General features: G+C 39.7%; 1 protein-coding gene across 5 annotated transcripts in view; it reads right to left on the reverse strand.

The window, feature by feature from the left end:
• Positions 1-23,875, reverse strand: part of PNPLA7 (patatin like phospholipase domain containing 7) — a 129,252-nt gene that overhangs the window by 104,398 nt on the left and 979 nt on the right. For 4 of the 5 annotated variants that reach the window (XM_026059647.1, XM_026059644.1, XM_026059645.1 and 1 more), the window contains exons 2-14: positions 23,832-23,866; positions 21,464-21,529; positions 20,938-21,025; positions 20,222-20,304; positions 17,564-17,652; positions 16,986-17,126; positions 15,474-15,633; positions 14,396-14,476; positions 9,152-9,280; positions 7,675-7,755; positions 6,433-6,577; positions 5,372-5,464; positions 730-830 (exon numbers count right to left, since the gene is read on the reverse strand). In XM_026059647.1, coding sequence (XP_025915432.1) covers positions 730-830; positions 5,372-5,464; positions 6,433-6,577; positions 7,675-7,755; positions 9,152-9,280; positions 14,396-14,476; positions 15,474-15,633; positions 16,986-17,126; positions 17,564-17,652; positions 20,222-20,304; positions 20,938-21,025; positions 21,464-21,529; positions 23,832-23,864 — 1,290 coding nt within the window. In that variant the 5' untranslated portion in view covers positions 23,865-23,866. Of the gene's footprint in view, positions 1-729; positions 831-5,371; positions 5,465-6,432; positions 6,578-7,674; positions 7,756-9,151; positions 9,281-14,395; positions 14,477-15,473; positions 15,634-16,985; positions 17,127-17,563; positions 17,653-20,150; positions 20,305-20,937; positions 21,026-21,463; positions 21,530-23,831; positions 23,867-23,875 lie in introns of those variants that run through there. The other variant, XM_026059648.1, reaches the window with a different exon arrangement.

Below are 23,875 nucleotides of genomic sequence, written 5' to 3' on the forward strand. Positions count from 1 at the left end.
CTGCTGAGCTTGACAGTCAAGTCAAATAGTTACTCATCACGGCTTGCATAAGGGAAGGATAAGACCTTTCACAAACTGGGCAGCCGCCAACCTGATAGAACTAGAACTCAATCAAAACAGTAAAGTATACAAAGGAGGACTAAAAGATAAAACGTCCATCAAGGCCAAATATTGAGCCACAGTTTCTCTTTGGATTTGGGGTTGCACAGATTTATAATTTAATTGCGCATTTTTGTGCTCTTAACTTCCAGGTTAGTCTTCATAAAAAGCACACCAGAAAAAGAAAAGCAGATTTATAAATCATGATTGAAAACCCAACTGGAAAGCTTACAGGTAGATATGAGTTTTGAATTCCTTGCTGTAAAGTAGTTCTCACAAATAAAACATGATCTGACAAACTCACCTTTCCAAATAATCTTTTTCACAAGTCGTAGGAGCATAATATCTAAAATCAAGAAGTTGCAGCACATGCTTTGCTATTGCTTGCCACGGAAATCTCCAGATTTACAAGCTCTTCACTAAAAAGTCCAGTCACCAAATTCTACTCAAGCAACTACAAGTTTAAAGTACACCAGTCGAAGACCACCAACCAAGAGAACTCATGCAGTGCAAGGGCAAAGTTTCAAAGGGAGAAAGCACTCAAAGTAAGCATTCAAATCACTAAAAGAATAAGGATGGGTAAAGTACAGTGCAAGAAAAATGGTGAAATCTCCAACGGAGAAGACCTACCTTGCCCACAACAGGACTGCTGGCAATGTCCTCTGAGCCAAAGTGCACTCTGGCTCTTTCATATGCCATGTCCATGTCTGACTTAGCACCGCTGGAATTACCTACAAGCAATATAAAAAAAAAAAAAAAAAATTTTTTTAAGAATTTCCATTATTAGAGTTTCTCTGAGATAGCCAAAAGTATATGAACTCTAGCAACATTTCTTTTTTCTGATTTATTTCCTAGTTCTATTTGACCTGGAAGGTCTGATGGGAACTTTAAACCATCTCATCTGACTTTATGTATATAGTAAGTCCCAAAATTCACACATCCACTTTTGTACTGAGTTCTATAACTATTTTGGGTTAGACAAGTAACAGTCGTTCTGGATTTGAAGACTGTCAGGAGAAGACAAGTCTACCACACTGAAAGATTTTCCTTATGGATTTTCCCTCTGCCTTTTTTTTTAATTTTTATTTTTAATCTGTGCCTTCTTGCCTGCATGAAATAACCTAGCTTCGGTTTCCAGGAAATGATTCTTATTAACCTTTTCTCCACTAAACTAAGGAACCTTTTCATACCCGATATATTGCAAGAGCTTTCATGGGGAGAATATAATGATCAGCAACTTCCTAGAGAGGCTCTCTGGAAAGCCTTTGCCCTGCTCCCTGCCATCCCTAAAAATCATCTCAGATCTTTTATTTAACCTGTCCATATTTTCAAAGCATTTCATGCACTTAGAAATACATAAAGAATTCTCTTACAGGTCTCACCTATTCGATTTACAAATTTAAAGTCACTAACAACTTCTATTCTGTACTTCTCCTATCTTACTACTTCTTTAATACCTCTCAAAATTACAGCTCCTTGATTGTCCCATCCATCTTTCAGGAACTTACCCGAGATGTTTAATTACTAAAACATAACTGGGAAACATCTCCTGTTTAATTACTTTGAACAGGATTCTTGCATTTCAGCCTAATGATGTGCAAATTCACAACAGAAATGTTTAACTTGGCGAATTAGTTAAGAATGATGCAGAGATTGCAATCTCAATTTATAAATAGACCTATAACCATTTTTATTGTGTTTCTATGTGTAATATATCTCAAAAATATACCACTTTTAGAAAAGTTCGAGTTTTCTCCCTTATGCCTTTTTTCTTCCCTTACTACATTTTATTACACTTTTTAAAATATAAATTGCTGCCAAAAACCAGGATGGGTGTTTAGGAAACGCTATTCTCTTTCTTGACTGTTGAATACAGTCACCTAATAAACTCTGAAAGAGCTCCCAGTTTTTAAACTCTGAATTTCCCCCCCCCACACACACACATACACACAAGCTTGCCTAGAATTTCCTGGATCTTTGGGAAGTTAGTTTTTGGAAGCACAGAGTTGCCCTAAATTTATCCTTGTTAAATATGATCAGATGAAAATATTACCTGCTTGTGAAATTTAATTTTAAAAATACAATTCTGCTATATCTGAGAGAGTTTGACTCCTATCTTCACCCCAACTCAGACAAGGAGAGAATCCCACTCTCCCAGGGATTCAGACCTATGTAACAGTGCTTCCACTTTTCCACCTTATCTACAAATATGAACAAGTCATTACACATATTAAATCCACAACTGCCGCTGGGGTCATACTGTTATGCAGTGATCAGCCTCCAAACAAAAAAACCCAACAGGTTGACCCAAAGATTATCATCAGCAAAGCTTCCAAGCCACAAAACCAAAGAAGTGTAATTCAGGCTACTGGCTGAATTTCATACACTGCAAAAAAACTATACTGCAACATGGAACTTCCTAAATTAGTTGTAAACAAAAAAGCCCAGATACTGGAAATAGCAGCACAGAACTCCATGTGGGCTAATTTAACTACCTATCAATTATACTGTCCCACAGATCAGTGTCAGCATAATTACTAAACCCCCAGTACACCAAGCGCATTTTAAATCCAAACACACACTTACTAGGTTAAACCTAAATAATCTGAAAACGGGCATGCAGGCATGGAAAGCAGCCTCTGCATAGCTCTGCATATTAAAAGTCAGAGAGAGAAGAAAAGAAGAGGCACTCTAAGAGCCAAAGTTTACGTCTGCTAGACTTCTGTTCAAATTAGAAGTCTTTATCTCAATCTGTAGCTATAAGCTTCCCACACAGTGATTAATTAAACTGTCTCGTTGCTGAAACGGGAATTAGAAAGGATATAGCAGAACAAGCTTTAACTAGAACTGTTGACTCAAAGGAACAGAAGGCAGTGGGAAACTCAAAGAGAGGAATGCAATCCTGTTTGCTGAACACATGCTCACCGGTATCCCACACACTGCTGGCGTGGAAGTCGCTGCAAAAACAACGGCAACCGACGTGTTCGCGGGCAGCATTTCAGCTGCCTCCCTCCTTCTAAGCACCCAGCTACCTGCGCTTCCTAACGCGGGTGCTCCTATGCTCCTGCACGTACGCTGTAGCTCAGGTGCACTTGGGTTTTGAACAAGCAAAATCAGCTTCTCTTATCTCTTGACAAAGAAAGATCACTGCTACATCATCTGCAGGAATTAAGTCGGGAACACTTGTTTCCAGAAGCAATAATACTTTGATGAAGTTATCGCTTATAGAAGACCCCCATTGCTTATCTACCAGCCCAGATATTCTACCCAATTATCTTTCTCCACTTAAAGGGTTAGTGTGCTTAGAAGGCAGACTAACATGAGCCAACAGGAGCTTATTTCATCACTTACCCTCAACCTATAACTGCTATGTTTCATGTTACACAGCTGTACAAAGAAAAAAAAAAAAAATACAATTCACACCCCAACCCTAGAATCAACTGAGGCAGTAAGGTTTTCTTCAAAGTTACTTTTGGCAGTTTTTGTCCATTCTGAGCAGCCAAGAAAGAAGAAGATGCTGAGATAACAGCACCAATATGACTCTCGCAACAGCTTCTCCTTTCTCCAGATCAATGATCAGTATAATCAATACCCCCGGAGTCTGAACACATAGTATGGTAGCGGAACAGGATCCGAAATGAGATCTTGATCTTTTTATTAAAGACATCAAGACACTTCCCGTGCAAGCTAAACAGCGACCAAAACCTCACTGCAGTGAGCAGAAGTCAGCTCTGTTAACTGAGGCACATCATAATTACCCAATTAGTTATGCTCTTCTGTCAGCAAAAACTAATTTTCTTTCCCTGCTAAGCTCTGTGTAGCCTAACATAACTCTTATGATGCATAAAAGGAGAAAGGAAGGACAAACGGACAGATTCACTGTTAAATATGGAAGGATCCTTCCACGAAAAGGCTCTAAAACATGCATGGACACTACCTTAAAAACGTTACAGGGCTGCATTGGCAGATCGCATTGAACTACAGTATTTATCTAGTGTGAAAATCGCTATGTTCCGAGACTCAAGTAAGCATTACTTAATTCATCACGGTCAGTTCTGCTGGTATATTCTATAATGCATAGCAAAAAACAACCTGAAACATATGAAAATAAAGCCAAATCCAGCACACATCACTTCAATATTTTCCCTTCATGTTTCCCTGGCTCAGATGGATAGTTTACTTATCACTAGCCAAAATTCTACTTCTCTGCCACATCCATCCCTCTGACCAGTAACATGGAAGTTATCAAAAAATTATAACTGCAATATTGTACATTTGCATAACAGAAACTAAAGGGAAGCGAATTAATTCTCCATTGTTAAAAATGAACCAATATGTAAGAGAATCTGCTACCTGTTCCTCTCTTCTATATATGCAACCAATTTAACTCTCTGACACTTCTTGCTATCAAGTTGATCTTGAGGAAAGACATCCTGCTCTCCTTGTCTCCCTCCCCTCTAATCCCTGGTATGCATTCTTATCTCCTAAACCATTTAACAGTTAATGTAAGCTATACCTGCATCTTCTAATGGATCTGGGATAACTTTATTCCTCTGATTAAACTTTGTATGACTTCTAGATAAACAGTATCTCAATGATCACTGCGTGGCCTAAGCCTTATAACTATCTCAAGATGGCTAGGGTGGCATTCAGCTAACTACAGATGGATGCTTTCCTTCTACGATGCACCCAAAAAGCCAAGGTAGTTTCTCTACTTGGTTATAAAGTTAACCTAAACATATGGTTCAGAGGAAGATGTCTACAGTTGAGATGTCTGAAAGATACTGAAATGAGTATCGCAACATTAAATCAGCTCAGCCTCATAAATGCCTCATCAGAGCATTCAGTGATGAATCACCTTTCCTACCCATTCAAAGAGACGTTCCACTCAAAGCAACAAAGCTGGGTTATGAGCTCTTTGGGACAATCAGCCAACTATGTCGTCTTCTACATGAAAGAAGACAGCATATGTAGTAGCTTACTTTTATTTCAGTTATATCAATTAATAAAGCTCTTGATTTGCAGGACTCTCAATAGCCTAATTGCATGCTCACCATTGCTAACAAAGGCAGCAAGGGAATGCTCTCTTAGAAGCCCATTTGTTATTCCAGAAGATAAATGTCTGACTTATGTTTCATGAGTTAGGAAGATGATACCTAACATAAACAAGATTATCTAACATAATACTCCAGAGGATGTGTCCGCTGATACGATAGGATCCCTTGTGATTAGATACATTATATTCCCCACAATTTTCCCAAGCGCTACTTACCAGAAGCCTCTGCTGACCCTGTAGAAGGAGGTGAAGAAAAGCTTCTTCTGAAAATGTGCTCAGAGTTTTCTGTACCAGAGATCTTCAGTGCATCTGAAATTTAGAAACAAGAATTACACAGATGTAAACACAAAGCACTCCCTAACAAAGCAAACTACACTGAGAGCAAGAACTTCCTACTACCCACTTTCAAAACCTTAAACACAGCAGTCAATTTTTAAAACACCAGTGTTCAAACATTATGTTTAAACTTGCCTCCTCATTTTGATTTAATTTTATTAACAAATTTTTTTTTAATTCAAAGGCAAAATTCAACTCAAACTATTTTCCCGGGTTCAGCTTCCATACAGACACTTAGTCCCACAAATCCCTTCTTCCTTGCTATTTGAGATTCACTCTCTCAAATAACAAGAGCAACTGTATATGCGACAGACTATCTTTACGATATTAGATTAACTCAAGAGAGTAGACATTTATTCCTGATTCTACAATCAACTTCAGCTGTGACCTGGAAAAGCAACACAGGCAGCAGCCTATTGTGCAGTAATGTTGTTTTCCTTCCCGGGACTACAAAGCACAAATCCAATGACATTTGTGATATGTTCACAGAGTATCACAATACACATTACAAAAACAGCAAACAAAGGGAAATGATTGAGGACACACCTAAAAGCAGCTCTGAAAAAGAGGATACTACTCCACATCTCTACTTAACTGCCTTTATTTTCATGCTGTGTCTATGTAGATCCTAGGGGGTTCTCAATCCAAAAGCCTCCTCGCATCCAGTGATCTTCTGCTCTTATCCCAAGCACAGAATTTTTTTCAACTCTTCCTATGAAGTCAGTATTAGGACACTTCTTTCCTCCCCCACCCCAAAGCCTTTAACACCACAGTAATAATTCCTATCAAAGTTAAGGACTATCTAAAGACCTGAAAACACAAACCGATTTGTTAAGACAATCCCCAACTGCTCTACGCAAATAAAAGTCCTCTGATGAAGAGCACAGTTACAGAATACCACTTATTTAAGGGCACTTATTACACATTTCCAGAAACGCTACCTATTTCTGGTGCATCCCCAGCTTTTTCAAACTTTTCTCCACGCTCTTCCTCCGATACATTAGATATCTGTCTTTTCACTGCTTTGTTCGAACTTCCTCCAGATGTCACGCTTGCCACTGAGATCAGGGGGATGGCTTGGCTTTGCTGCAAGAAGCAAAGTGAAAACGATAAAGCAAGGTGTAAAAGATGCACCCAGACATCCACTTACACCTGTGTTGTAAGACAGATATGCAGAAAGTTACATTTTACAGTGACTCCACAGCTGTCCTAAGTAGACTTTTTGGCCTTTCCCAGTTAGAATACATATTTTAAAGTTGCCTTTAAGCTACGTTCAGAGCTTCACCAGTCACACACAAAATGGACAAAACAGCTCGTTCTTGCTCCTCTATCCCGTATATCACCTTACAGAAAAAGCAATACTCCCATCAACCAGACAGAGCTCCTGAAGTCACATTAAGAAGAACATAGCTCTCAACCAGATGATCCAAAGAACCTATTAAGTTTCCAGTCACTGAAATCTTAACACTGGTAATGAGGCAAGAAGTACAAGGAATACAGCCTTGCAAAATCTAAGATGGGTAAAGTGACCTTTAAATTTGTGGGACTGAGCCCATCCGTTGAGAAAGCAAACAGGAAAAATTAGAATGGAAATCACTTTGGTATTCCATCGTTATCAGCCGAGGGAGTTATCTTTTTGTTCACTTCCTTTCACAAATATACGATCAATCTCTGTTTCACGCTCCCAAAGACAGCCGTTCACACATTTTAGAGCTTGAGAGTTAATGCCAGAAAATAGGCTGAGAAAAAGTAATAATGCAAATTGAAGAGTTTGGTTTAAGACAGGCAGTGATATTACATCAGCAATCGCAAAGGCAGACTGCGTCCAAGATACAGTGCAACAACCAGCCTGTGAACTATTACAGGCAGAAGTGGCAAAGTATCGCTAATGCATGTCAGGACTTGCTGAAGCACACTAATGCACCAGCACACTCAGAAGTGACGTGCTTCAAGTTTTCATAATTTTAGCATTTTTTTCCCCTCCAATACCCTAGGCATCAGTGTAGACTAAATTTTATGGACTGGTTATAAAAAGCACTTTATCTCTCAAGTACCGTCATTATTAATGTGCAACATTTGCTCTACTTAAGTTCATGCTTGTGATCTTCTGAAACAAGCAACGCCTCTGTGCCAAGTCGCAGACAGGCTGCAGTAAGAGCAAATAAAATGTATCCCACACTTACACAGTTGAAGAGCTCAGTAGTCAGGCCAAGGTAGTTGTGCAAAGCCAGGAACGTCACTCTCTGCAGCCTCACCATGATGATCTAGAAATGGGAAATGGAGAGACAACAGGAACGGATTGAATATTCTCACACGCTCACTCTTGCATTTAGATACAGTCACGCACCAGAGGACTTGAAGGCACTTCATAAAAACATGGACTACACTCTAAGACAGTATAAATTGAAACTGATAAATTGAGGCACAGATAAATCAAGCAATTTACCAAAAACTTCAGAGCCACTTGATGGCGCAAGCAAAGAATCCAAAAAGACCTACTCCCAGACACCAAATAACGCCTTTTCCTGTAAATAATAATAATAAACATGCCTTGAAGTAAAAGCATTCACTTCAATTTTTCTCCCTCATTAAAAAAAATTATTTTGACTTTCCCCTACAATCTGGGCTACCGCTCTACAAACACTTTAAGCTGGCACTAAGACATCACTGCCACTGAAAGCAATCAAACCTGACCTTCCTCTGCTCCGACAGCTCATTCCCACTTTCAGGCCATCCTGTCTTTTGCATCAGCTCTCATACAGCAAAGGAAATTGGTTGAGGAGAGCAGCTCATCATACTGTCAATACTAGGAGGTTAATGGGCCACCCGTAAGTCATCCAGATACCAGAACAGCAGCAAGGACAAAGAGATTTAGAAGTGGTAGTAAAACAAAAGAACAAACCGGAATGACTGATCACGTCAGATGAACTCCATCTGACTGTTATAACTGCGAGACAACATGCCACTCAAACTCTCCAAACTGAAACCATTAATACACGATATCTTGGCCCTGCACAAGCTTCCCTTTTACAAGACATACCTGCAGTGCTCACTTGAAAACTGTCTAAGCTCCTGCAAAGCAAGGCAAGCTGAGCTTAAAGCTCAAATACAAAGCACAGCTCGTTCCTCCAGCACTGACAATTGCTTCTGAAAACAAGTCAGCGCGAGTTTTGTTCACTTTACAAAAAATCACCCCCCTCAACAAACAGCTTCTGAGGGTAGGTCAGTCTGTTCTCAGAATACGCAACTGTCCTTCCTCCCATGCTCTCAGCCAATTTGAAACGATGGTGGTGCATCAGCACAAGGTAGAGCCCAGGCCAACACATTCCACCCCCACCAGGACCAAAGAGCTTCCAGTGTAGGTCAGGCTGATTCGAGGAGTTGTCATATATACATTGAATCAGTTTTTGCATATAAGAATTATTTCTTCCTGCACATGGTTAACGCTGAGATCAATAATCCTAGGACTCCAAGAGCAGGGGGAGCAGCAGGTCACCCTAAGCTAGCCCAAATCTTGAGAAGAGGGTACACCAAACAATTCCAAATCTGTAAAGGCATGGGCTTGCTGAACTTTAAAATACCTTCTCCTTTACATCTTGAACTTGGCATGATTAATTTATTATTATTATTATTATTATTCTACTTAACAACGAAGCTTACCTGTACCACTCTAACCAGCGTCTCCGGATATTTCTGGAAGACATCTTGAAAGGCACTTGCTGGAAGCCGCAATATTGTGGATGGAATGGCTGCCCGGGCTGAGACCGTTTTATAGGGAGCAGGATGACCCTATTGGAAAATTTTGGAGACAAGTTTATTCCACTGATTACCTGCTCCAGTTCTTCCTAACGGCTTCCCAAATTTCTCCATGGATATTCTATATGTTTGACATATATCATCTGACCACAAAAGGCCTTGAACTTCGGCTCCATGACTTACAGACGGTGTAATGAGGGCAGCGTGGTCAGATGAATTCACACAGGCAATTTCACTAGCATTAAACAGGGACCGCGGTAGAGAAATAAGAGCTACAAGAAGGTGTATCAGGTTAAGAGGAACTGGCTACTCTGCCAACTCCGTTACAGTTTTATTAGAGGCAAAGCCAAGCTTCAGAAGCATCTTAGCTTCCAGCTATTCCCAACAGCAGAAAAGTTTTGCTGATTTTATTATCTGCACTGACAACCAAGCTATTTGCTGCAATAGAAATTGTAGACTCTCAAAATCAGGAGAAATATAGAAAACAATAGAATATATAACAAATAGTAAWTATATATACAATGGAATATGACCAAAAAGACATACTTCTTGCATTCTCAAAATATATATATTCCAAATGACAAAGCCAAACATCTTCTCTTTACTTGAGGAACACTGGGTCTTAACTACCCTGATTTGCGAGAACAGTAAATGGAGGATCAGCAAACCAGTGAAAGATAAAACTAGAAGCATGTAAAATGCAGATATTTTTACCCTGGAAGGCAAGCTTCCATTTTAGGATTTTCCCTCCTTGAATTAGAAAATACGTTTACAAAAAATCTATTGCCAAACACCGATGAAAGCTCCAGCCAGTGCCCCTTCCACCCCAGCAGGAGATGCTGAAAAGAATGTCCGTCACCCACGAATTCACCCACCAAAATAAGAAAGGTTTCCCTGATTTGGCCAATGTTTCAAAGATAAAAGGAGTCCTTTTGTTGGATGGAGCACGAGCTCAAAAAGAAATGGAGTTTCTACTTTCACGCAGTCGTCTTGCAGCTTCTGAAGCCTTCGTGCCTCCTGAGCAGCAGAAGGCAAATTGTTCAAGCACTAAACATAGCAATACAAAATGCTGAATATAAATGAAACAACCTGTAAGTCATGTAGAGCATTAAACAGCCGAATGCAATCGTTGACATGTAAAGAATTTCTGCCTAAAGAATGCACCAACACCAAACAAGATATATTTTATACCACTGTCACCCTCTGGAAAATAAAACCACAGTACTGCCAGCCTTGCTGATCTAGAAGCCAGAAGGAAGCAGATCCTAGGAATAAAATTAAATTAATTAAAACCAATTTCTTGATTACACCAACTTCCGCTGACCTTTTTATAAAAATCTAGGGATGATATTAATAGCTTTGATTTTCAAGTTGCAGAGAGATTTGAAATTTTAAACACCTCTTTGGCCTATAGTCTAGAACTACGAGGCTTCCTCAATTTGCCTGACATTCTTTTAATTAAAGAAATTAACACATGGCATTTCTGTCCTTCCGCTGTACCTAAAATAAATACAACATCCCTCTTTTACAGGTCAGTTTAAAGCTAGGCTTTAAACAAAAAAGTCCTTTGGAATTCTCCATGTACTCAAATGGAGAAGAATATGTATATACTCTACTTTTAAAAATATACATCATATATGTTCCCATCAACTACATTTTCTATCAATCTCTATAGCAAACACACAGTGAAAAAAATTAAAGAGATTTAATGAATCTTTAGTTGCTAAACAAAAAGATAAGCATTGAATTTAATAGCGTTCCATAATATTTATTCAAAAGGGCAAAATAAGCCCTGTACACTGCATCTATACGCTCTGCGCTCTATCCAGAGACTTTTTTTTTCCCCCCTGTGAACAGTGCTTATTTGAGGATAGACCAATGCTGACAGTCTCACAGAAAATCAGTTTAAGGATAATAACAGATAATGATGCAGCAGCCTTTTTTTTCCAAAGAACAGCCCATCCCTCTACTTTTCCAGCATATAATTTTTCCTTTTTTAAATMCTTGCCTGAGAACAGCCTGCTTTTGAAAGAGCCAACCAACATGTGTAATTGGCTTGGCACATGCTAAAAGCTGTCAGAGGAATGGAAAGAGGAAATGTTCCCATAATTGTCTGTTCTCTCCAACATAATGTAACCAGCAGCATGGAGAACACCGTGTTTAAATTCTGTTATTTTACAGTCGCACACTGAGGTCACAAGGAACAGTTAAGTTATAATCAGCAGCAAACTTGTGTTTTTCAACAGGGAACTTTTTGTTCTCGGCGCAGATAACTGTTTACTTCTGTCTTGTTCTAAGACCCGCAGAGTAATTAAATATTGCAGGCGACAACCGTCACAGCTAAACTCGTAGCTGAATGCAGACGGCAGCCAAGGGCCCAACCTAAATGGATTTGCCCAAGAAATCTGCTTACGAGAGACACAGGTGCTTTATGTTCTTCCACTTGGGGCAGTAACTCTTTTCTGTTCCCTAAAATCCGGCGTATTCTCCCTGTTCCTGTTACTTGGATTTCCTCTTCCTCCACGCTACACCGACACGGCTGTAAACCCAAAGTTCTTGCAACAATCAATCGTTTCTTTATAACCTCATCTATCTTGTCCGCTGCCTTTTAAATGCACTTGAGCCCTTTGGGCTTACCTTTATCCAAGTGATTTTTTAAGCTTCTCTTACTCCTCAGACTTTCTTTTTTTTTCCCCCTCAGTCACTGGCATTTGATCAATACTCCTCTCCCAGACTCTTCCTCGTCCTTCAAACTGTGCCACCTGCTCACAGGTGTCCAAATACCATCTCCATTAGGAGGACAAAAGAATATTACAACCCAAAGCTCTAGCGATCATCATCAAATGCAGTCTCCATTTGTCCCATTTAACTCAGAATGAATATTCCTCATTTAGGAAATAGATCTCACTGTACACAGGGAAAAGCAGAGGGATAAAGTCAGCACTCGGCAACAACTGCAGAAAATATGCTCCCAGACTCCAACAACTTTTAGCTTAGAGACTTCTTCAAAATTTAAGGCAGTATCAATTCAAATTCTTGTTGACTACGCCACACAATTGCTCCAAAATACCATGAAAGGGCTAACATCTACCTGGATGCGAAGCTTCCGCTTTCTCCTCTGAGTTTTGAGAAAGCAACATTTATCTGTTCTCAAAAAAAAGTGAAATACTGAACAAGTCTCTCATGTCACAACAGGTATCTTTGTATTTAAGTAGATCTAGGGAGACTTTTCCAATACAAAAACTGGAAAATTAAGTTGGAAAATTACCTCTTATATGCCCCTTCTTTTAGTTCCCACAACAACTACAAAGGTCATCACTTCTTGCAGCAAATATAGTTTTCTTGCACGTTTCCCAACCAAGTGGTGGCCCAGTCTGATGCCATATCTTATGAAACCAGTCAAAAGAAATCACAGTTCCACCTCAGACAGCTCGAAGCCTCTCTGAACACATTCTTTCTTCATTTCAGAGCTATATATTTGGTGGTACAGTTACAGAAACTTAGTTAAGGTCATGGTCGCTGCATAAAGTTAAGACTCATCCAACAATTCAGAAGTCTCCTCTACTTTGATTAATGCTACATGACCATTTTCATGCTACTCCTAAATGCAAAGTCAATAAAGAGAAAAACAAAGAGGAAAAATAAAACTAAAACAACCGGTTCACAAAGCAAGGAAACAACCAAGAAAAAAAGGGGTTGTGAAAATGAATTAAAGCAAGTTATTTTAGCAAGAAAAATTGCCAGGTTCTCTGTTATATACTCTTCTGCACACTGGCAACTCCTTTCAACACACTTTTCATAATTTATATGCTCTGATTCACCAATGGTATAACTAATAAGCAGGAGAAAAGTGATGGACTGAGAATAATAGTAGTCAGCAAAATTAATGGCAACCATCCTGCTATCAAAAAAAAGAAAAAAAAACCCACATTCTGTTAGATGAGAAGGTTTTCAGTTTATTCAAAAACAATGTAGGATAAGAACATGACTAGTATTCATGTTTCTATACAGTGGTCCTGCTCTTTAGAAAGCTGCCATTAAGAAAAGTTACTGGTGAAAGTACCAAGGGCAAAGACACTTCTAAGTCTGCTATTAATATGGATCTGACAGCAGGGACCAGGCTTGTACAATCCAAATTATTCATGTGCCATTACTTTCTACAGAAGAAAGTGTGACTAAGCTTAAAAATTGTATATCACTTTTGATAGGTTTTATGGAAATTAGATACATAAATATCTATATCTATCTATATATATAGCTACTTGCATCTAAGAGTGGCAAAGAACATTTAACAGAATCATTAAGACTACTTACACCCAGAATAAGGATACCATTTAACACACGGAGATAGCGAAGCATAAGAGAAACACGGTACAAGGTCAAATGCGAACGGCTTATCGATTACATTTTGTTCATCTTCTCAGCTACCAAAACCATCCAAGTAAGCACTCAAATGTCTGCATATTATTAAATATGATGCATTCACTACCTTCAATTCCTAAATAGATGCAGTGACAATTTCAGAAAAAAAATCAGTCATTGGAATTCCAACTGAAAGAAAATATACACCACTAATTTGTGCAATAAATACGACCAGCTAGCACTTAGCTCATTTTGTTGCCTGCCAGAGAGCACAACCATCAGATGGCCACTGGCAACATTATCATATTAGGAAAAAATTAAATCCATCAGCTTGTTTCACAGTATAATTACAATAATATGAACTGTCAGATTTATTTTAATTAGCATAGATAAAAATAAATTCATTAGTAATAAATCGAGTGGTGTAAAAGCCAGGAATCCTGGGTCCTAGCTTGGTCCTCCCTCCTGATTCCTATGTGCCCTTGAACAAATCAAACTGTACCTCATTTTTCCAGCCATAAAAGAGCAACCAAAACCTATCACTTACCAGAAACATTGCTAAGAAATGGCCGGTGTTACATTGTCAAGCCTATATGTTTCCCAACCAATTTATACACCACAGAGCTAAGTTAACAGCTGTGAAGGCCTGGAAGGAGGAGAAGGTCCAATCAAAGAAATATTTGCCATTCTGATTCTTTCCTAGCAATATGCCGAGTCTACTTCACCCTGACAGGTTCAGCGACATTAAAGCAGCACTGCAGAAAGCCTGCACGTTCAAGAACTTACCGTGATAACATCAAGAATGCTGAGAAGGCTGTGGACGCTATCTCCCGCCAGCACTTCCTTAACAACCACTTCCGTGCCATCCTGCAAGCGTAGGATAGAAGATTACTACAGACACACGCTTATCAGGTACACATGGACTATTTCAGAAAGCTTAACTTGCTCTCCTTCTCCCAGATACTGAAGAGCCCTACCAGAGATGGTCCTTCACGAGAACCAGATCCTGGTTTTCCCTCTGCTCCGATGCAAGTGTGTTGATTTACAACACCAAGGTTTTAAACCATCATTCTAAGTGACAGATGCAAAAAACACAAGACCTTTGAGGACACTTAATGAAGTTCAGGGAGTGATAAATGAAAAGAAACCAAAAGCCAGTTTTATCTAGGGGGAGATGTGACCTGCTTGGGTTTTTGTAGCTTTTTTAAATTACTACTAAAAAAAAACCAACCTTAATTCTGACACATAATTAGCTCCCTTTGTCGAGGGATTACACATGTCACCAGTCAGTACAATATGAAGAACAGCCAAATCCAAAAATATATAGAAATCAGCAAATTTGGGATAATTTGTAAACACAAAAAAATGCTTTTTCAGCCATCAGAAAACTGTTCACATTTTAAAGCTACGCTCACACAGTTCAATCAGGAAAGGAGGGGGGAGGAGATTTCTTTTCCCTGTCTAACCAGAAGTGAATCCGAATCTTCCACCTCCCAGAAGAATTCCCCTGACCACCAGGCTAAAATATTCAGGGATGTAGTGTTTTTGGTCTCTCCTAATGCCACTATCCTGGTTTGTATACCTAACTATTTTATATAACCACCATCCAAATGCAGCTAGAGACTGCGAGGACATTTGAGAATGTCTGAGAGTTGTGTTTAGCTCGCTCATTGAGGACACGGGGGACCACAGCTCAAAACCTTGACCTTAATAAACATTATGGCCCTGAAAGGTTGGAAGTAACCTCCTCCAAAGCACTGTATGATTCAAATGTTCAAGCTTAATCAACGTTTGATGATTCATGCCAACCTATACCCTATGCCAACAGATTTAGCTCAAGAATCACAGCGCAGTTTATTCTTACACTTTCTTGTATGCAAACTTCCAGCTTGCCATCCTGCACGACATAGATGCTGTTATCCAGCTGCCCAGGACGAAAGATGTATTCACCTTCATGCAACTGCACAAAAAACATGTGCTTGCACAGTTCCAGGAAAAGAGGCTTCTCAAAGTGACCAAGAACCCTGCAGGAAAGAAAAGAAAATATTAACCTTTTTCTCTCTGCAGAAGAGAGAAACTTAAGACTATCATTGCCCTTGCAATATCCTTCCTAAATTAGCAAAACCTCCCAGTACAAATAGCAGAGGAACCTCAGAGGTGTTTGTAGCATGGTAGTCACCTCAGAAGGGGCAGAACTCCCTGAGGCAAAAGTGCAGAAGTACTGTGAAACACTGAAATTTGTGAATTCTGGAGTTCCTTTTTGAGTAGCACTCTGGGCTACGCCAGCAGGCACAGAAGGAACTATATCCAGTCTCCCACAAACACTAGCATGGCTTTTGAAGGGGAAGAAATATAAAAACCTACAACAGATTCACACATTTCATGAGAAGTCACCCTTTGGAACTTTCCCTTTTAGCACAGCTACCCTGTCAATGTAACCAGAACATACAAGATGCTGAAAAGAATAGGAAAAAATCCACGTCTGAATGTATTTGTAAGTTTGGAATATTCCGTCTTCTGCAGGTAATATGCAACTGGCTCCTGCAGTACTGAAACTAGTCGATCACCACCAGGCAGTCAGAAAAAAACCTGGATCATTCAGTGCACAGCACAAGAAGGGCCCTTGATACAGTTCCATTAGCTCCCATTAACAGTATCAATCAATCAAATTTTACTGCAACATCAATTAGTCATAGGAGATCATAATTTCACAGTGGAAAGTTTAAATGACTTAAATAGCAACTTTATTAGACTACCAAAAAGTCAAAGACTATGACCTTCAGGACTAAACTAGATCATAACAGAAAAGGCTGAACACACACAAACACCACCAAAATTACAGAGCTGAAAATCTCATCTCCTTTCCTGTGTCAGCAATACAACCACTGACTGAACGGGCACAAAGACCAACCCTTATTATTAAGGATTAAGTTGACTTTGATTCTTTTTGTAACTTTTTTAGCCAGAGAAGAAAAAAAAATCTGCAGTTTAGAGAGCTGTCAGTCTAGAATCCAATTAACTGTTGCCAATTATGGTGCCTTTTTGTACCAAAAAGTGTCTGATACAGTCTAAAGGGAATTTTAAAAAATGCATTAACAGAAATCTGTTCCAGTTAGAAAAGCTCTATCATCATTATCTCCAAATTTGAACCAAACTACCTTTTTCTTTATGCACTCAGCTATTTTCTTAATGTTTCTAGAAAGTTAAAAGTTAGATTTATTCTCTCCTTACCCTCAGATGAACTTTCAGCCAACTGCTTAGAGAGTTTCACCACACAATGGTAAAACTTAACACTTTATATAAACTACCAAGTATTTAGATCACTTGAACATCCGCCAAAACCAAACTTCAAACTTTTCTTTCCATTTAACATTACCTAACGTTTTTAAGCATGTACAGCACTTCTGATGGCAAATGGGAATTCTTTACATCAAATTCAGTCAGGTCCGCCTCTAGCAGAGAGGGAGGTGGTTCTTTTGGCTGCAGAGTTGGACATTCCTTCTTAATACGCAGAATCCTAGGAAGAAAAGCAAAAATAAACAGAAATCAGAAAGATCAGGAACTCTCTTCCTTTCAGTCTTAACAACGGGCTGCACGCTGACACTGTAGGTGGACTGCAACACTAAACGTACGCCATACCACGTCACCAGGTAGACATAACAGCAGCAGCCCACTCTCCGACTGCTCCTTTCCTGGCTTTCTTCACCAAAGCTAGAGGCAGCACCGTGTGGATAGCCACTCTATTTCAACAACCTTCCCAGCAAAATACCAGGCTGATGTACAGCTCACATATCAAATGACCGTAAAAGAACAGCTATGGAAAAGAGCTACGCTAGGGAGAGGCTCCACAGCACAGAGAAACAGAAGAGGAGAGAGAGATCCCAGCATCTCCTGTAATAGCTCACCCTGCAGCCTCCGTGGCATAAATTCTCCTCTCCCCAGAAGCCCAAGTACCTTTTAGCCAAGGATAAAACTTTTGCCCGCTTCCGCATCCTTTGGCGAGGCACGGTGTTCCCAACCAGAGAGTTTGGAAGCGTTGTAACCTAGGAGGAGACAAGGAAAACAAAAACATCACCTAAAAATACAGATAGATAGGTAAAGAACACCAGTTCTGATCCTACAAAGGATACCACTTATCTAGCAGGTCTTTAGAACATGAGCAAAGTGACACACTCATATAAGACTCTGGAAGACTGAAACAACACCTGCTCCAGGATCTCTTTCTTTTTAGAAAAAAATGAAGTACACTTTCATTTTAATAAGCAACTATTACCGTGGTAATGGATGATTGGAAGGAAAAAAAAAAAAAAAAACCACTTGGCTATACAGCTCTCACTCAAGAACACACAATACTGGACACAGAAGCAATAGTTAAAGCACCAGTATTCCTATAATAGTCTGTTATGCTGACAAGCTAGGGCCTGAGTCACTTTTGAGCTGGTGACAAGCTGTAGCAACACGTGGACATGCAGTAATGCTTTCATTTATTTTTAACAGTAAATGAGTGCCACCTTCTGGAGAAATGCAACAACTGCAAGGCCAAGAAAACATTTCAAACCATCACCAGCTCTCCTTTCGTTTCTCAAGAAATTGAATCCCAGGAAAACGTTTCCCTCACCAAAAAATAAAAATAAAATAAAAATCTTTTTAATTAGTTTGGAGACTTGCTTGTTTCCAATCAGGCCTTTCAAGAATCATTAAGTAAAAGCTTGGTATTTTACCAAAAATACAAAAAGGACAATCAGAGTTTAGTTTGTAATATTCTATGCCTCATTCAGGATAAAAGCAGAAAGCAAGGTCTAAATCCCCAAAACAAAAAAAATAGCTGACATGATTTTACCATATGGAATTCTAAGCATCTTTATTTATGTGTGTTATATATAAATGACTGTTAAAGAACACTAAAATTAAGAAGTTGCTGGCAACACACTATTTCTTTGCGTGGACTTTTTTTGGCCAAGTTCTACATGAAGCCCAATCTGCAACGTAAATGCAAGGTTAAGGGAATAATTTCCTTCCTAATTATGAAGTCCACTTAGCTGAAGTGAATTCAGCTAAGTTTTGCAGCCTACGAGGCAGAAGCCTGCTACGGTAGCTCAAAAGACGAAGTACTCCTCAACTACATGTGACTAACGAAGAAAGGTTACTCATCAGTATCTTTTTTCCTACGTGTGCTGTTTGGAAGCACACAGACGATGTGAGTGCACACCCGCACCCACGCACATTATCCTGCAGAGCTGTTAAGACCTCGCTACCCACACTCTGCCTGTGGTCCCAAAAGGGGCCAGTCCCATTCCTACTCAGGGGGCAAGTCCCTGCCTGCCTAAGAGGCAGCTTTTCAAAGACAGGCTTATCAATAGCATCACGTTTACCAAAAGTGGGCCGGGAGCTCCAAAAGGTTGCTATATAGATTTTGGTATGGGAAATGTTCAGTAAGGAAGTCGCCTCAACCTCCAGGTCTTGGAGCTCCAGGTCTTATTGTACAAGCTCATAACAAAACCAAATGCAAAATCTCTGCACTGACATAGTCACTCCTTACACCTGTGAAAAGATGAATTCTTCTGAACGATGGTACTGCCAATTACAGAGAGAGAGGAGAGAGAGAAAAAAAAAACATATAGGCAGCCATAGGCTTGAAGAATTATTCTAAAAGAGCTCTTTAAGAATCTACTTCTACCTGGATCTAGTTTGATTCTAAACTAGACCCATGTAGAAACAGATTCCTAAAGAGCTCTTTTAGAATAACAGGACAGGAACGATATTAGCACAGGAACAAGAGGGCAGGGGTGGTATTTCTTGTTCCAGTCCAAGGTAAAGAGGTCAGTCTTGGGATATCCCCCTTTTGAACAGTCTCTAATGAGATAGTTTGACAAGTCCTATTTGCAGTTCAATAGCCTAAGACGACTCAGGCTCATATGCTGAAGTGCTCAGTGCTCTTTGCAGGTAAACTGCAGAAAGGTAAACATGATTATCTGCTCCACAGACAGACTGGCCATCTCCTCGCACGGGAAAGAAGACGTCAGCTTTGAACGCAACGGCAGTACTGGAGGTCACTATTTGAAAGAGACAACCCTGAATAAAACCGCTGAATAATATCTTGAATATAATCCTGAATATAGACAAAAACATGTTTTTTATTGCTTAGCTGCTGGTCTCAGACTGTTTCAGCTAGCACTCCAATGCAGAAGAGTAGCATCAGCTACTCCGAGGCAGTTAGGGGAAGTAAATGAAGGAGCACACTCTCAGTTACCACCCAGTTCTCATCGCTCCCGAAGCGCGGCTCACACGTGTACACGTAGCCATGTGCCCCAAGAATATATAATCAACTACCAGCTCCATAGGGGACTTAGATATTCATTGATTTACCACCATCCCAAAGGTCTGCAAATATTATTGAAAGGAGGAAGTTTTGGCCAGAAGAAGCTACTGCTGTTCCCATTAGCAAATCACGCAGAATTCCAGGGAGTCCTGAAACATCCCCAGAATTCCAGCGAAACTTAATAGGCTAAAAGTCCTGGGCCAGGCTAAGCAGGTGACGTACTTCAACGTTTACAATGCTTTCCAAACTGGATTTTGATCTTTACTTTCCTCCCCAATGCCAGACGTTCTTACTTTTCTCATGATCTTCCGCCCATAGAACATCACTTTGTCTCTCTTGCGAAATCTGTATTGAGGCACATGCGGTTGCAGTTGCTCTAGAACACAGAAGCATCATGTCAGAAACCATCTGCAGCTTCACGTTAAGGAGAAAGAGCAGCGAGCACAGGTTATCAACTCCTCCACCTCATAACAGTTCCAGCTCGTGGCTACTAAGAAGCAAGGTAGTGTACCCAGAGTTTGGAACCTAAATTAATACAAGATTACCCAACTCTGGTTAGCCAAGACAGGCTAGGGAATAGTTGGCTTGAGGCTCTGCTTAATCACCAGGGGAGGTAAAAGAACACACTAAACAGATACAAAGATCAGTTAATTTTATCTCCCAAAATGAGACCTCTAATTCATCTGTTTCCCACTATTACAATAGCAAAATCACATCAGGTTTGATATTATTTACATACCAACTAATATTAAGGCTATCATACACTAACTAAATAAAAATCTCCAGTGCCCTGCACATGACAGACATGAATTCTACATTCAGATCTGTGCAAGTGAATCAGTACAAGTTCTTTGTCCTTTTAAAGCTGTTTTCCTGCACGAACCACTATCTTCGCAGTAAGCAACTACTGTGAGCGCAGAATCTACCACATAATACTAGGAAAATACTAAAGGAGGATTAACCACTGATAAAACCGTTTTTAAAACATACAAAGCTGTTGAGTACTTACTAGATTGTTTCACTCTTCTGTAAACGACAAACACAACAATTCCTATAAGGAATAATGCTACTGCAGCTCCAATTGCAATTCCAGTCAACTGTGAGAAGAATTTATGGGGGGAAAAAAATTAATAACTCTTGAAGTTAAAAATTGTTAGGTTTTTTTGGAGGGCTGAAGAACACCTAGCTCAGTAAGATATCTGAAAGTCAAGCACATTCATAAACACTGATTTAAACTAAAATGTAACATGGAAGTGCAACAAGTTTAAATTTAAAATGTATCAGTGTCTCCTTCCTAAACTCAGGTTGGCAGAATATTCAGCCTTTCTTCCCCTGAAGATCTACGAGCTGATCAACTAAATGCGCATGCAATAAAGTGACAGGAATCAACTCCTGCCCTACGTGCAGCACCAGTGAAGAATCAAACAAACTCTCAGTCTACTCAAACTTTGAGCGTGCCTTAGTAAAATTCCTGGAACTTAAAGCAGGTTCCCACTATTGGCATGTGCACGATTTTTCACCTGGTTGATACTTACCATAGTGGTCTGTATTCTGTCTTCCACAAACTGAAGAATTCGGGTTCCACCTACTGGTAACACAGCCTAGCACCAAAAGTGAGGTGAAATTAGTTTCCAGCAACTGAAATTTATTCAGAAGACATACACACCCATTGCAAAAAGGGCTGTATGAGACTGAGAAAATGAGCAATGAGCAGATGAAATTCAATATAAAACAGAAATTATGCATATAGGGAAAAAGCTCTAACCTCACATATGAAGTCCTTGAAGCCATTCTGACTATTCTTATTCAAAAACAAAATCTTGCTGGTACAGTCTCACAAATGCCAGCTCAATACTTACCAGAGTGGGGGGGGAAAGGCAAACTAAGTGTGAAGAACAAGCAGGAAACAGAGTACAAGAACAGATGTGTCACCCTGCAAGTCTTGACTCTTACCTGAACTCTACAAGCACTTGTATCCTAAGTACTATATGCAGTTCTGGACCCTGTTTCTGCCCTTATTTCCAGGGCTGGGTGACGTCTTAATTTAATTTTGCCACCAAAAGAAAAGTAGAACTGCACCCTGAGAGTCACCAAACTAGTCCCTCTCATGAAGTTCCTCCCGGTTCTACAGACCAAACAAACTCCTGCCTGACCAGAGTGGACCACTGTCTTAAGTATACATAAAAGTTGATTTTCTTATGTCATTTTAAACAGAACATGTCAACAACGTATCCTCCCAACATTAGTCAAACTAATTCTATCATGATTAATGGTGGATTATTATTAGCGGGATTGGAGTAGGCCCAAATATTGTAGTGCAAAGTGACAAGAACAAAGAAAAGGCTGAAAATTCGTTAGCAACAAATACAACACATTCATACCAAGAACTCACTGTTCTTTGTCAAAGTCTAATGTGGACACTTAACATATTCCCCCTTGACGGTGTCAGGGATAAGCACAATTCAATTATTTGAGATCGTACTGATTTGTATAATAATAAGGAAAATCCTAGTTACCAACTGACAGTCACGTTGTTGTTATATGAGGAGAAGAAACAAATTCACGAGCAAAAGAATAAAAGAATAAAACACGCACATGCACGCGCACAACCCTCATGCCTCAGAGAAAGGCGAGAGGGGAAAGAAGAAATTCAGACCTCCAGGAAAGACGAAGTGGGTCTCATAAGGTGCTCGCACCAGTATTTGTAATCATCAACATTCCTCCCACAATTGTGGTCACAGAGCTCTGCAGGTGCGTTTTAAAGCACAGAGGCAATCCCTTGGGAAAAGCAAAGCACAGCGACCACAGATACATGGAACAAGAGATTGCAAGTAGACAGGTTGTGACCTTGCAGATGCCCGAGACATGTAAGCAATTCTTCACAACAAGATGGCAGGCTACGAAGTCACTCCGTGCCTCTTTGCAGGGCTACAATCAGCACCTGGATTCAAGGACTTTACGCATCCCTTACACACCCTCAGCAGTTCTCAAACACTCCACAAAAGACTTGTTGAACAGCCCTGAAAAGAGGCTTGCCGCATCAGAAAAATCAAGCAATAATATTCTAAGAGTATCATGAACGCGTGCTTTCTCCAAGAAAAAAAAATTCAAAATGATTTAGAATTTTTAATTTTCTCTTAACGATTTTTCACAATAATTAACACACACAGCTACCTAAAAGAATTCTCACACTCATGCAGAGTACCAAGCACAAAACAACAAGCAGCTCTGCCGAGAATTTAACAACTTCATATTGCAATCAAAGGCAAACAGTGAGACATACCCCATTTAGGGAGTGGTGGAATATGCTTATCAGCACAAAAAGCATGACCTTAAAATCAGTATTGTCTAGAATATCAGACTTCCTTGTAGCTTATAAGCACACCAGTCCCCATGCCGACCTTTTGACTAGAGAGACTGGATTTTAACAAAACACCTTCAACCTATGTATAAGCATGTCGTATATGTATTTTAGTTCTTAGAATAACTATTTCCTGTCACAGGCCTTATCTTTCATCACTACCAAAAGCACCACATGACTCAGTGGACTACGAGTTTCTTATCTACTATTAAGAATAAACACAAGAGCTAGCTGTCAGAGAATTCTGCAGTTCTTCCCTGTTTAGGCTACAAATGCACTGTTGAAGCAAAGGTACTTAAATTGTGTCTTCCTGCTAACAGCTTAGAATATAAAAGAAACAGAGTGGAGGGTTTGCAATCAAGAAGAAAAACACACAAAAACTGGAACAAATCTTAAAAGTTTTGAAAGGATAAAGCATCAGGAGAGGGTCTTTCAAAATAAAAACACTGCCTCTAAAGACCAAATGTTATTGTATTGGGTAAATTAGCTTTCAGCTTCTAGAAATATTAACACGGAAATAAATATGGCAAAGCATACTGTACCTCAAGGCTGGTGCTGTTGCCTTCTTCATCCATGTCTGGAGGTA

The sequence above is a fragment of the Apteryx rowi genome, unplaced genomic scaffold, assembly GCF_003343035.1.
Source record: "Apteryx rowi isolate R43461 unplaced genomic scaffold, aptRow1 scaffold_16, whole genome shotgun sequence".
NCBI classification, from domain to species: domain Eukaryota; kingdom Metazoa; phylum Chordata; class Aves; order Apterygiformes; family Apterygidae; genus Apteryx; species Apteryx rowi.